Source organism: Petaurus breviceps, unplaced genomic scaffold (genome assembly GCF_028583685.1).
Source record: "Petaurus breviceps papuanus isolate PSGF00001 unplaced genomic scaffold, PetGlider_PUasm1.0 90881, whole genome shotgun sequence".
Taxonomy (NCBI): Eukaryota; Metazoa; Chordata; class Mammalia; order Diprotodontia; family Petauridae; genus Petaurus; species Petaurus breviceps.
In genome coordinates, this window is record NW_027187369.1 from 11,198,638 (window position 1) to 11,213,716 (window position 15,079).

Below are 15,079 nucleotides of genomic sequence, written 5' to 3' on the forward strand. Positions count from 1 at the left end.
ATTCGTAAATATATTGCTGCCTGACTCTTCTTGTTTTGTTGTTGTGTCATTGTGTCCATTGTCCTTTGGGTTACCTGATATTGAGTGCTTAAGAGATCTCTGTTCAACTTCATTGAAGTGATCTCTTGTGATTTGGGGGTTGTCTTATTCCCAGACATAACCACCACCAAAAGGTTGGGCTTGTATTAGTATCATCAAAAATGCTGCTCATTCCCGTTCTGCTCCCCCCCCCGCCAAAAAACCACCATCATAATATAATCTGGAGAATTTACTGGTAGTTCTAGGCATGAAGGATATTCATACCAGATCAAAAGAGTGATAATGAATATATTGATGTCATCTTGGAGGCAGGTCTCTAGTGGACCCAGAGGTTTGTATTTGATCCCCTGCTGTTTGATGTTTTATTGATGATTTGGAAGAAGGCGTAGAAGGAATGTTAGTAAAACCTGCAGATGTCATGAAGCTCAAATGGGTGACTACCATGTTGGATGACAGGGTTAGAAGGCAAAAAGAACTCTCAACAGACTAAAACAACGGGCTGAAACCAAGCAGATGAAATTTAATAGGGGTAAATGTAAAGTTATACACACAGATTTAAAAAAACACCAATTAATAAATACAGGATCTTTAGGGAGTGTAGGCTTGCTATGAATCAACAGTGTAAAGTAGCACAAAAAAGATAATTCTATCTTAAGAGTTGCATATTACACAAGAGAAAATGATAATAGCTAGACCTGCTGCACTATGCCCCCATAAGATCTCATTTGGAATAATGTGGATAATTCTGAGCATAGCTTTTTAGGAAGGAGGCATGGCCAGAAAAAGGTGAGCAGGATAGGGAGAGAGGATTGGGCCCAATATGACCTGGGATCAAATCTGATCCTGAGCAAGTCACTTAACTTATTTGGGCCTTAGTTTCCAAAGCTGTTAAATGAGAGCATTGGGACTTTAAGGTCCCATTCAGCTTTAAATCTCTCACTATTTTAATCCATGCCGTGTGAGGATCTCAGGAAGTAACTGGGGACGTGCTTTCAAACCAGGTTCTGTCCCAGAACCTCTTCTCTCTCTCTCTCTCTCTCTCTCTCTCTCTCTCTCTCTCTCTCTCTCTCTCTCTCTCTCTCTCTCTCCCTTTTAAACTTTTACAAAAGAATATTTACTTTAAAGGTACAACAAGAACAAACATGTAAACATTGCCCCGAAAACATATCAAGGGCATAATCCCTCCTCTATCACTTGGGTCTCTGGGAAGAGGAGGAGGATTAAATTCACAGCTTAACTCAGTTTGTACATAACATTTAGTCCCACCAAGTTCCAAGATCAAAAGCAACCCCATCCCCACCCACAGGGCTGGCTTTCTAAGATCCTGGTTACTCAGGGCGTCTCTTATGGTCTGGTTGCAACATCTGGCTTAGAATCTTGGGCTTCAGGGTCTTCATTACTTGAGTTACTGGCTTGGTGATTCCACTCTATGCACCTAGAACTGAAAAGAACAAAGCAAAGAAGACCAAAACCCCAATCCCATTTCTCAGGGCCAAGAAACCTAAGGGGAGGAGAAGAAGATAGTCTTTGGGCCCCGCCTCCAATTTACTGTATGGTGCCCATATGGTGAGTGAATGAGTCACTCCTGTACCCTCAGTACCTCTTCTCACTCTAGACTCTCCCTCCCTAGATTCCATAAGTTCCATGATCATTTCTAAGCAGATAACTCTTGAATCTCTCTGTCTAGCCCTAATCATTCTCCTGAACTAGAGGCCTATATCACCAACTGCTTACTGAACATCTCTAACTGGATTTTCTATTGGCATGTCAAATTCAATATGCCCAAAACAGAACTTCTCATTCTCTCCTCTAGAGTTCCCTCCTCCCCACTTCCCTACTGGTGTAGATGGTGCCACCATCCTTCTAGTTCCCCACGTTTGTAACCATGGAATCATTCTAGGCTCTTCCATCTCTCTCATCCTTCCCACCCCATATTTAATTACCTGCTAAGTCCTGTCAATTTTCCCTCTACAACTCACATAGCTGCTGCTCTAGTTTATTATCTCTTTCCCAGACCATTGTAACAACATTGTAAATGGGCATCCAGCTTCCAGTCTTTCCCAACTCTAATCTGCCCGGCTGCCAACATTATCTTCATAAGGAATAGGTATGACCACACCACTCCTCTGTTCAAAGATTTTCAGTGTCTTCCTACTGTCTCTAGCTTGGCATTCCATGCCTGGTCCAATCTAGCTCTAGTCCACCTTTCCAGTCCAATGGCACCTTGTTTCTGCCTCAGTTGTCAAACTGGACCACTCAGTATTACCCAAACTTGATGTCCTTCTTCAGGGTCCATGCCTGTGCACAAGTCATTCCCCATACCTGGCACTCTGGCCCCATCTTTCCCTTTCAGAATTCTTACCTACTTCCTGTGCTCATCTCAGGTACCAGTTCCTCTGGGAAGACTTGTCTCATGTCTTCAATCAGCAGTGCTCTCTCCCTCCTCAAATGACCTCATATTTGCCTTTTCTTTTTAAGAGTTGCAGCGCCACCACCACCACCCCACCGAAGAGGAATGTAGATTCCAGGAGTACAGGGCCTAGTTCATCTTTGTACTGCCAACAACTAGCAAAACACCTGGCCTTGCTCTCACCATGTGGCTAACCCACCTTTCATTCAGTTCATATGTTTCTCTGCTGGGGTCCTTTACTTCCAAGCTTTCAAGCACCTCTTCTTCTGCAATTTGTGGCATCCTGTTCATGTTCACCATATACTTGTTCCTTGCCCATCTGTATCCAAAGCTGTGAAGAGGAAGCCCAATTTCATCACATTATTAATCACTTTCTTAGTAGAACAAGTCATTAAACAATAACATCTGCCCCCAAAAGGTGGCTTGAACACTGGAGCTAGGGGCAAAACTATATTCTTATCATGCACCTTCTCACACCACTTAATGCCAATTATTATCCATGGAAATGACATCAACGAAGAGCCTTGCCATCTGCTTTGCTGTTTTGCTGTTTTGCTCCAAGGACCATGGGACCTTTCCATCCAACTTGCAGTCAAAACCTTCTCTTGTGTTGTTTCCTCCATTAGAATGTGAACTCTTGATAGCAGGCCCTGACTTTTCTATTTATGTCCCCAGGGCTTAACACTGTGCTTTGTACATAATATGCGCTCAATAAATGCTTCATTCATTCATTTTGCTCTGTAGCAACAGCTACATTTGCCACAGCCTTTGCCTGGCCCTGCTGAATGCATCTACCAGGAAATCCTCTAAAGTTTCCCCAACACGCCCTCAAAGGCATCACATTTGACAAGAGCAGATCATAGGGGGATAGGATCCTAGACCCAGAGCTAGAAGACACCTCAGAGGCTATCTGGTCCAATCCTGTCATTTTGCAGAGGAGGAAACTTAGACCCAGTGATGAGAAGTGCTTTACATAACGTGACACATGGGATCCTAGAGTTAGACCTAGAAGACATCTCATAAACCAACCTCTTCATATTACAGATGGTAAACTGAGTGTCCAAGAAGTTAAAGTGACTTGTGGGAAAGGAAAGAGAAAGTTAGCTGTGGTAGGTGATTTCAATTCTCTCAGCCTATTTAGAAGCATCAGGATGTAACCTAAGGGGTTCATGCTGATCATCAGACAGCCACCAAGAAAGCAGCAAAGATAGCTAAGTCAAGTTGGAAGAGTATGTGTCATAAGTATGAAGAAATATGAGTGAATGGGGGTGGAAGCTGATTTTAGCATTTGTATGGGGAGTAAGCCCAGAGAGTTTGATTTGGGAGTCAGTTAGTGACAGGATGATTTCAGTGATTCATGCAATATGTCTTGTCAGTGATTCATGTATGGGGGAGAGTACTCAAGTCGTGAGTGTCAGGGTAAGTAGAAAACTTGAACTTGGGCCATGCATTAGAACTGTATGGGAGAATTCATGGACTTGGGGATGGTGTGGAGAGACCACAGTGCCACAACCTGGACACAAGGACCCCTGGGCCCCCATGCCCCTTAGGCTCAGCCATGCAGCCATTAGCCCTGGTAGTAGGGCTGCCAGATCCGATTCCAGCCTCTTCAGTTCTGCTGGAATTGTGTATTTCTGAACTCATGCAAGTTCTTAATGGAAAGAGATGTGCCTGGGGGGCATAGGGTGACCTTGGCCAAAAGGTGTGGGCAATACTAGCGGGATAGGTACATTTTCTCACTGAGTCACAGGCCCCAGCAGCAGAACACAGCATCTCAGTGTTAAAAGAAGTTTCCTCACATAAAAGATTTCAGAAAGTGTGTTTGACTCAGTTCTCACATGTTAAAATCCAGCATGTGTAGATTGCCCTTTTTGTCCTTTAAACAAGAAATTGCTCCATTAGCTGCATGAGTCCCCATGACACTCACACGTACAGTTGGCACTGCATGAATCTTTGCCTGCTTGTACTTTGTACTTTAGGCACATTTAAGTCATGATTGACTAATGCTGTTTGCCCACCTAGACTGCAAACCCTCCCAGGGCTGGGGCCATGAGGCATGCTTCTTTGTTGCTCGACACACAGAATCACTGAATTTCCAGGTTAGAAGGGAGCTCAGCAGCCATCTAGTACAACCCACACCCCAAAATGAGGATAATCATCAATGAGGGGGAATCCGGTACCTCACAAAGCCACTAATTCCATACTTTGCTCTCATGGTTTGCAGTTTGTTTCTAAGATTCAGAAATCTGCCTCTTTGAAACATCTTGGTTGCTCCTAGTTCTGCCCTCTGAGCCAAACATTACAGCTGTAATCCCTTTTCCGTGTGACAGCCTTTCAAATATTTGAAGACAGCACTCACATCCCACCACCACACTCTTCTGTCCTTCAGGCTAAATATTCCCAGGTACTTTGATACTTAGATGGCACAAACTTCTCACCATCCTGGTTGCCCCCATCTTATCAATGTCTATCCTAAACTGTAGCACCAGGAACCTGGCACAGTGTTCTAGATCAGAAGTATCAAACACATGGGCCTGTGGCTGCATTGAGGCCTGTAGTGTTCCCTAATGTGGGGAATGCAGATTAAAATGTAATTGGGAAATATTTAACAAAATAAATTAAAATACAGTATAAACAGGTAATATTAATTTGTGGTTTTCCAAGTAACTATGCAGCCTGCAGTGTATGGTTCAGTGGTCCATTTCTATTTGAGTTTGACACCATTGCTCTAGATGTGGTCTAATCAGTCAGTCTTTCAACAACCATATTTTAAGCATTTGCAAACTATAAAAGTCCCTAACCTCAAGGTGATTGTACTTTCCCTGGAGAGACAAGATGTACACCTGAGGAATGTACAAAACATGGGGGCTAGTGACTAGAGGGGTGATTTCATCAATCTAGTGAACTCTCAGGTAAAGAAATTCCCTCTACCAAGGTACATTGGCCCCTTCTCTGGGTTGCACCTGAGTTTGAATCCCACCTCTGCCACTTGCTGTGTGACCCTGGGCAAGTTCCTTACCCTCTCTGAACTTCCTGTCCAGCATCTGTTAAATGGATCTTCTATTTGACAGTAATTTCATGCTGTTGCTCAGCCTGTTCTGTTGTTCACCTGTTGAGATTCTGCTGGCCCTTTGAGACCCAGTCCAGATCCCGTCTCTTCCATGAAGTTTTTCCTGACCACCTTAGCCTCCATTGTTTTCACCTTCCCTCTAAGGCCGGCGGCCCTTCCTATGTTCATTACACTTAGCACACATCGCTTCCTTTGTGGGGCCAAGGACTATGGCTTGCATTTCTTTCATATCCACGTCAATACCTGGAGCTGTTTTTCGATGGAGTGGCTGTGTCCTTTTCCTGAAGGTGGCCTAGGACTTGAGGTGTCAACCAGGAGAGCAGAGGGCAGCAGGGAGCAGGAGTCAGAAATACTCAGAAAGGGGGCCAACAATTGCCAGCTAGGGAGCTTCCGGAAGCCAAGAGAGGAGAGGCCACAGAACTGACCTCAGTTTGCTGGGGGAAAGCTAATTACAAAAGTCAGAAAGGGTGAAACTAAGTTCCTCTATTAGATTTTTTTTTGGAAGGCAATTGGGGCTAAGTGATTTGCCCAAAGTCACATGGCTAGTAAGAGTCAGATGTCTGAGGCCGGATTTGAACTCAGGTCCTCCTGACTCCAAGGCCAGTGCTCTATTCACTGCACCACCTAGCGACCCCTACTCTATTAGATTTTAAGTTCCTTAAGAGCAAGGACTATCTTTTGCCTCTCTTTTCCCTAAGTACTTAGCACAGTTGCCAGGCACATGGTAGCAACTTCAGAAATGCTAGGTGACTAACTGATGTTTGGTCAGCGAGAAGATGGAGAGGTGCCAGTGATTCCAATGACAAGACTCACAGATCAAAGGTGGAAACTGGAAATGAGAAATCGGCCAAGTTAGTTGATTCTTGGGAGGAGATTTACTTTAACATCAAGCCTTTGGGTAGAGTACAGTCCTTTGGCCTTACCCCTATAATTCTGAATATAATATACGTGGGAGATATTGTCCCCATTTTACAGATGAGGAAACTGAGGCTCAGAGAGGCTAAGTCATTTGTTAAGGGTCACACCAGGGCACACAGGACACAACTGTCAGAGTTGGTATTTGAACCCAGGTTTTTCCTGACTCCAACACTTTACCACCTCTCATGGGAAAAGTTGTTCCTGGCCAAGGCAACTAGAAAGACTTTACCAAGGAGGTGACTTTTTAGTTGGGATGGATAGGAATAAAAGAAGGGGAAGCACTAGACTTGGATTTAAATCCTCTCTCTTCCATTTGTTATCTTTGTCAGGCAAAGCTATGAATATTATTGCCACCCACTGACATTTTGTTGTGAATTAGTGTACAATTTACTCCAGTCACTTAGCAAAGCATGGAGGGGCAGGGACACAGGGTACATAAGGTTTGGTGTAGTAAGAGGAAGGGCAAAATCCAGAACATGGGCTATTGCCTCAAGCTTAGGGGATAAGCCATTGGGAGTCCCAGACAACAGGAAGTCAGTGGAGGCCAAGGGAACACAGACATCCCATTAGTGTCTGACTAAGCTGACTTAACTTCCAGGGAACCATGCCACTTGCACACAAGAATGGAAACTCAGTACCGCTGCCACCATGTTGGCGTGCTGAGTCAAGGCTACCCAATCTCCTTTACACTCAGACTGCTCTACTCCATATGCTGCTACCTTAGCAGAACGGTGGGGGTTACTTTCAAAGCCCTAGTGACCTCTTGTTGCTGGCACCTGCATTAAAGTTTTTTTGACTCGTTACCACCTTTTGAATTCCAAGCAGTTGTGCTTCCAAGGTACTAGAACTTTCAGGTTGCTTTTTCCTTCTCCTATCCTTCAAAGATATATGATTATCCCATATCCCTGTATGTTGCTGACACTCACTAACTGAACAACCCTGGGCAGATCATGTGATCTCTCTGGGCCTCCTTCAGTTTTCTTATCTGTAAAGTGAGGAAGGTAGACTAGATGATCTTAAAGGTCTCATCTGGCTCCTCTGTTGGGGTGGTTTTTTTTTGGTTCATCCTGAGGTCTCTTTTATGTCAGACTGGGAATGACCAAGTGTAGGAGAAGACTGAAGACCTTAAAGATGGATGACTTCTCTTTGAACCTACCCATAAGATCGCTTTGCTAGTATCCAAGAACGTTGAATGAGCACCCTGCACCTCCCACACTCTACCACACAATGGGGACATTTTGCCAGTTTGTAACTGAAATTTTGTAGTGGTTGCTACATCATTAAACGAACATTGGCCTGGAAAACAGTAGTTGAAGCAGGTTCACAGAGAAGATAATGAGTTATTTTTTTTTTTCCCTTCTTGCTTTCTATTTGAACTTCAGTCAGAATTTGGCGCGATAATCTCATTGCTAGAGTTTATGGGGTGTAACTCCCCCTACTGTTTGCTTTGGCTGCCCCAAGCTTCTTTTGATGAAACTTGAGGTCAGTGGCTGGGAGAAACATGTCATAAATACTAGGCCTCTCTTGAAGTTTCTTAGATCTCAGCTGAGCAACATCTTTCCAAGGAACTCATAAATCACCAGGCAAACCAACATTCATTGTCTGCATTCGTGTCAGGGAGAAGAAAAAGAAATAATGAGAACCATCATGTGGAGATTTATATGGCATGAGCACAGATCCCTTTCCACTCCTCCAAGGGGCCTGAAAGGGGCCCCAATAAAGAGAGTTGATTCAATTCACCCATAAGGAGAATTGAAGTACAAATCACCAAGGAGAGATTCCTTAGGGCCTTCCCTTTGATGGCTGGGATCCTGAGTGAAAACTTGACTTCTTCTACCTTTGTGGGGGAGCCCCAAGCTTCATAAATTGGAGGCAACCAAAAACCACAAGGGGAAAGCAGCAGGACCAACAGCTTATCCAGGTTAGAAAGTTATTTCTATGACCAATCTCATGTTACCCTCACAATAACCCCATAAGTTACATAGGGCAAGCAGTATTATCCCTATTTTACAAAGGGGGAAACTGAGGCTTGGTGAGGGGAAGTGATTGACCCATGGTCTAGGAAGTGGTGAAGTTTAGCCTCCATCTCATGTCTTTGGACCCTAAGTTCAGGCTCTTCTTTTAATCCATGTTGCCTTCTTATATGAACTGGAAGGGCAGTTTTGAGTATTAAATATAAGGAGCTTAGGAAGATTTTTGGATACTGACTAAACCATTGTACAAGGAACAGGGGCTGGACTGACAGAGGTCCTGTTGCTCTGATTATGTACATTTCCTAAGAAGCCTTCAGATCTTTGGATTAGCTTCCTAACACCACACCTGTGAGAACAGGGGAGTAACAGTAAAGATCTTGGCTAATTATCAGATCTTTGCTAAATATAAATTTTGGCTAAAAGACATAGAATGTAATCTTATAAAACTAAGGTAGCTCAAGTAAGTGATTTGATTTGGCAACACTAGTATATTAGAAAGAAGGGAAATAAGCATTTACATAGTGGCTACTATGTAACCAGGCACTGTGCTAAACACTTTATAGATATTATTTCATTTAATTCTCACAATTATTCTGAAAGGTAGGTGCTGTTATTATCGCCATTATGCAAGGAACTGAGGAAACTAAGGCAAACAGGGTTAAGTGATTTGCCCAGCGTCACAACTAGTAAATATCTGAGGCTAAATTTGAACTCAGAACTTCCTGACTCCAGGCCCAGCACCATATTCTCTGTACCACATAGCTGCCTCTACATTCCTGGGGAACCACTCAGTCTCTTCAAAGAGATGGGAATCTGCTTTAGAGAGGGGATATCCCCTATATGACTTCCCACTAGGCACTCAGTAGGAACTGAATTTTTCTCTTTTCCCACAAGGACAGGGTTTAAAATGGGAAGAAAATGGAGAATGTCACAGGAGGCCCCTTCCACTTCCTTTCTTTAATAATTTTTTAAAGTAAAAAAAATAATTTTTTTAAAGCAATTGGGGTTAAGTAACTTGCTCAAGGTTACACGGCCAGTTATTTCTGGGTGTGGTGCTAAGTATCTGAGCCCCGATTCGATTCCAGGTCATCCCGACTCTGGGGCCGGTGCTCTTACTCACTGTGCTACCTGGCTGCCCCTAAAAAAAATAATTTTTTTAAAGTTAATTTTTTAAATTAAAATCTTAGTGCATTTGTAAGCTATAATAGTGAAGTTTTAAGCTTTGATAGCTTTAAACTGTAGTATGACTTTTGTAACACTTTGAATATGTCTCTTCTCTACCCCAAGTCTATCACCTCTGTCATAAGATGGGAAGCATGTTTCCTCACCAGTCTTCTGAAATTATGGGTGATCATTGAGTTGATCAGAGTTCTTATAGCTTTTAAAGTTGTTTGTAGTTATGACTGTGGTGGGGGCTTTTTTTGTGGGGTTGATTTTTTTTTTTTTGCATAATTGTTGGTTCTGCTTGGTTCACTCTGCATCAGTTTATACAAGTCTTTTCAGGTTTCCCTGAAACTCTCATCTTTTTTTTTTTGCTCTTTTTTTTTTTTTGGAGGGGGGAAGGCAGGGTAATTGGGGTTAAGTGACTTGCCCAAGGTCACCCAGCTAATAAATGTTAAGTGTTTGAGGCCAAATTTGAATTCAGGTCCACCTGACTCCAGGGCTGGTGCTCTATTCATTGCGCCACCTAGCTGTCCCCTGTCTCATCATTTTTACAGAATAATGTTCTACCACAACCACATATCATAATGCATTAAGCTTTTCCTCAACTAATGGGCATCCCTTTAATTTTTAGATCTTTGCTCCCACAAAAAGAATTGCCATAAATATTTTGTATATATAGGTCCTTTTCTCTTCGATCTCTTCGGGGTTTAGGCCTAGGTCATTCCACTTCTTTTCAAGGGCATATGAACTTTTCCTGTTATCATTTAGCAACCACAAAGGTATGCCATAGCACTCTTGTTGATCTAATTTCAATCACTGCTTCCAAGGGCCTAGACTTACCTTTGGTTATACTAGCAACTGAAGCTAGAGCTGGCCCAGAAGGATCATGGTGCTGACAGAAGGTTGTTTCCTTGTGGTTAAGCTTCTATTACCAGTTTCTGGGTTTCATTTCTTCTGGGCCAACTTCTGTCCATTCTGTTTACTAAGGTCATTGACTTAGAGAACTTCCCACCAACAGGGGCAAGTCATGAGCTCTGTAGTCATAGCCAAAGCTATGAATGACCATACCCAGCTAAGGGCAGCTTTTGTCAGGCAATGACCCTAGAATGAAATGGCCTATTGTTTGGAATTTTGCTGTCAGATTGATTAAGGTTACATTGTGCCAGCTAGCTATATGATTCAGGCTTAGGAATTCTTTAAAACTCCCTTTTAACTCTTTTATGGGAATTGTCTGTCCCCAAAGCCCATTTCTTTGAAAAAGAAACTTCAGGAGTTTTGTGGAGACTGAGCTACAAAACCCACTTCTTTTACTAGTCTTCCTCCAGATTGGCATGCAAATAAATCCAAGCTGGAGCAGAGCTAAGGAGAGAAGGCAAAGTCTTCATCCAATACCCTTCTGGTCCACAGTCTGCCTTTATTATGTATATTTATCTGTTGCAAGGGAAAAATTAAAAAAAAAAACTGGCCTTTTTCTTGTATTCCACACTGTTTTAAGCCTTACTATTTCCTTCTATATCATTAATTCTACTAAGAAAGAGTCTGAAGATTTTGGTTGGAAACCTACCTTTGCCAGTTACTGACTTGAGTGTGTTGCTTAACCCTTTGCCCTTTGGGCAAGTTTCTGGAACTCAGTTCCTACATCTAGAAAATAAGAGTGGTTGGAAGAGTTTCAGAGGATCTGGGTTCTAATCCTAGCTCTTCCATTTACCAGCAATGTGACTTTGGGCAAGTCACATAAATCGCCTCTCTGGGACTCTTATCTCCAAAATGAAGGGCCTAAATGGATCTAGTGGCCTGTTAGGCCCCTTCCCCTTCTAGCTTGGAGTCTGCAGATGGAATCACTAGGTGGCCTCTGAGGTCTCTTTCTTTTAACTATGAATCTGTGACCCTCCAAATTGTGCTAGTGATTGGAAGTAGTGATTATACTTTATCTTTCTATCCCTCCCAGTAGTGTACTTTAATGCTTTGGACAGTACTTAGGAAATGTTTTTTTTTTTTTTTTTAGAAACTGAATTAAATTCAAGGGAAAAGTCAACCTAGCCCCTTGTCAAATGCTGAATTAGTGGTGTTCCAGTTAAGGCAACATGCTTGCTACTTCATGATATGCTTTCCTTTGAATCCTTGAGGGTAGGTAATACAAAGATTATTAACCCCATTTTATAGCTGAAGAAACTAGGCTTTGAAGACATACTTCCTAAAGGCTCCTCATCCTGTGATAAAGTTTTCAATTGCTTTAAGTGTCAGTCTGAATCTAGGAGGGGAAGAGGGAGGAAAAGTAAGCTGTTGGCTCTGTCGATCAGCAAATATTTATTATGTGCTCATTAAAAAATTGAGGCCATTCCCCAAGTGCTCCTACTTCTTCTCTGTCATCTCACATCACTCAGACACCTTCCCCCACTGTCTCCTCCTTAACTTGTCTTGAATGGAGAGGTGACCCTTTGCCACAGCTCTCTACCTATTCCATTGATCTCCCATTAGCATGACTTCTCAAGCCTATTTCCCTCATTCTTCCTCTCCCCATCTCTTCCCTTCTTTCCTGCCTACAAATATGTCTGTATTTCCCCATCATAAAAAATCCTTATTTGATCCTACCATCCCTGCTAGCTATATCTCTCTTCTCCTTCTCAGTTAAAGTCCTTGAAAGTATTGACACTTAATGTCTCCACTTCCTCTTTTCTCACTCTCTTGTAAATGTTCCGAGGACTGGCTTCCAACCTTATCATTCCACTGAAATCAACTGAAACTCCCCTCTCTAGAGTTACCAATGATCTCTTAATCTCCAGATCTAATCAACTTTTTGTCAGTCAGTCAACAAGCACTAATATTAAGCACTAAGTGCCAGGCACTGTGCTAAGCACCGAGAATACAAAGGAAAGCAAAAGTCAGTCCCTGCTCCCTCCTGTCTAAGTCCTTGCAACACTGCTCTTGATATCCTGGTTCCCTTCCTATCTGTCTGATTGCTTATTCTTAGTCTCCTTTGCTGGTCCATCATCCATGTCATGCCTTTTCACCATGGATGTTGCATTCTTTTTTTAAGTTTCTTTTTATTTATTTTGTTAAATATTTCCCAATTACATATAAAATTTTAACAATCATTTTAAAACATTTTGATTTCCAAGTCCTCTCCTACCCTCCTACTCCTCCTCCCTCCTTGAGAAGGCAAGCAATTTACTATTGATTATACATGTGAAATTCTGCAAAATATATTTCCATATTAGCTGTGTTGCAAAACAGAAACAAAACATAATAAAATAAAAATAAAGGTTAAAAAAAAGTCTGCTTCCATCTCTATTCTGAGTTCATCAGTTCTCTCTCCGGAGGTAGATGGCACTTTTCATCATAAGTCCTTGGGAATTGTCTTGGATCATCTTTTTGATCAGAGTAGCTAAGTCTTTCACAATTGATCAGCCTTATAATATTGGTGTTACTATGTACAATGTTGTCCTGGTTTTGCTCACTTCATTTTGAATCAGTTACATATAAGTTTTCCCAGGTTTTCTGAAACTATCCTGCTTGTCATTTCTTATACCATAGTCATATTCCATCACAATTATATACCCCAACTTGTTCAGCCATCCCCCAGTTGATGGGCATATGCTTGAATTCCAATTCTTTGCCAAAACAAAAAGAGCTGTTATAAATATTTTTATACAAATAGGTCCTTTTCCTTTTTCTTTGACCTCTTTGGGATACAGACCTGGTGGTAGAATTGCTGAGTCAAAGGGTATGCAAAGTGGTATAGCTCTCTGGGTATAGTTCTACATGGTTCTCTAGAATGGTTGGGCTACTTTACAACTTCACCTTACCATGTATTAGTGTCCCTATTTGTCTACATTCCCTCTAGCATTTATCATTTTCCTTTTCTGTCATGTTAGTCTGATAGTTGTGAGGTGGTATCTCAGAGTTGTTTCAATTTGCATTTCTCTAATCAATAGTGATTTGGAGGGGCAGCTAGGTTGCACAGTGAATAGAGCACTGGCCCTGAAGTCAGGAGGACCTGAGTTCAAATCTGGTTTCAGACACTTGACACTTACTGGCTGTGTGAACCTGGGCAAGCCACAATTGCCTTGCTTCCCCCCCCCCAAAAAAAAAGAAAAAAAAGTGATTTGGAGCATTTTATGAGACTATAGATAGCTTTGATTTCTTTTTCTGAAAACTGCCTGTTCATATCCTTTGACCATTTATCAACTAGGGAGTGGCTCTTATTTTTGTAAATTTGGCTTAGGTCCCTATATAGTTGAGAAATGAGGCCTTTAGCAGAGAAACTTGCTATAAACATTTTTCACCATGGCTGTTTCTTAAGACTCTCCTGGATCCTCTTCACTTTTCACTCTGTACTATCTTACATCATCTCTCATGTGTGTTCACTCACTTATTAACTGTGTGAAGATGATTCCCAGATTGATATATGTGCCATTGGTGTGTTTCCTGATCTATAGCAGTGAATCACCAGCTGCCTTTTGGACATCTTGAACTAGATGTCCCATAGGCATTTCAAATTCAACACATCCCAAACACAACACATTCCCTTTCCCTTTCAATCCTCCTCTTTTCCAAACTTTCTCTTTACAATCAAGGGCATCACCATCCTCCAGTGACCCAGACTTGCAACTTCATTGTCACCCCTGATTCCTCCATTTCATTTATCCCACATATCCAATCTGTCACCACATCATGTTGGTTCTCCCTTCCCAGCATCTCTTATATACATTCCTCTCTCTCCATTCACAATTGCCAGGACCCTTGTTTAGGCCTTGATCATCTTTTACTTGGAGTAAGTTAATAGTCTTCTCAACTGATCTCCCTGCCTCAGGTCTCTTCTCTCCACTACAATCTATCTTCCATGCAGGTGCCAAGGTGATTTTTCTAGTCTAACCATATCCTTCTTCCATCCACCCATTCAGTGAGTTCCAAGAATCCCTATTGCCAGGATCAAATATAAAACCTTGTGGTATTTAAAGCTATTCACCAACTGGTATCTTCCTAACTTACATTTTTGTGCCCTTTCACACATTCCAGGCCTGCTTGAATGTTTTTTGTACCCAAGGCTCCATCTCCTATCTCCATGCCTTTGCACTGGCTTTCCCTCATGCCTAGAATGCTCTCCTCACTTCTGCCTCTTAGCTTCCCCTAAGACTCAGCTAAAATGTCACCAGGTGCCCCTAGCTGCTAGTGCCTTTCTCTTTTATGTCACTTTCCAAATACACTGTATGTTCCATGCACCCAGTCATTTCCATGTGGGCCTGCCCTTTAGAATAGGAGCTTTTTGAGGGCAGGGAGTGTTTTTGCCTTTCTTTATATTCCCAGCACTTAACACAGTGCCTGGCACTGAGCTTAATAAGTGCTTGCTGTGTGGTAGGAATAGCACTGAGTGCTGAGGCTGCAGAGACATTAGTGATAAATGTCTCAAGGAATTTACATTCCAGCCCATATAGAAGTAGGTAGTGAATATTTATACCATAAGTCCAAGGTCATTTGGGGGTAGAGGCCACTAGAAGCTGTGTG

At 42.3% G+C, this 15,079-nt stretch overlaps 1 protein-coding gene across 3 annotated transcripts in view; it reads right to left on the reverse strand.

Moving 5' to 3' along the window:
• Positions 1 to 548: 548 nt before the first annotated feature.
• LOC138150690 (PABIR family member 2-like) overlaps positions 549 to 15,079 on the reverse strand; it is a 97,240-nt gene continuing 82,709 nt past the window's right edge. The window contains exons 10-11 of one of the 3 annotated variants that reach the window (XR_011165634.1): positions 2,402 to 2,780; positions 549 to 1,480 (exon numbers count right to left, since the gene is read on the reverse strand). Coding sequence is in view for 2 of the 3 variants with exons in the window: in XM_069074111.1 (XP_068930212.1) it covers positions 1,384 to 1,480; positions 2,649 to 2,780 (229 nt within the window). In the remaining variant the exon portion in view is untranslated. The remainder of the gene's footprint in view (positions 1,481 to 2,401; positions 2,781 to 15,079) is intronic. The other 2 variants (XM_069074111.1, XM_069074110.1) reach the window with 2 other exon arrangements.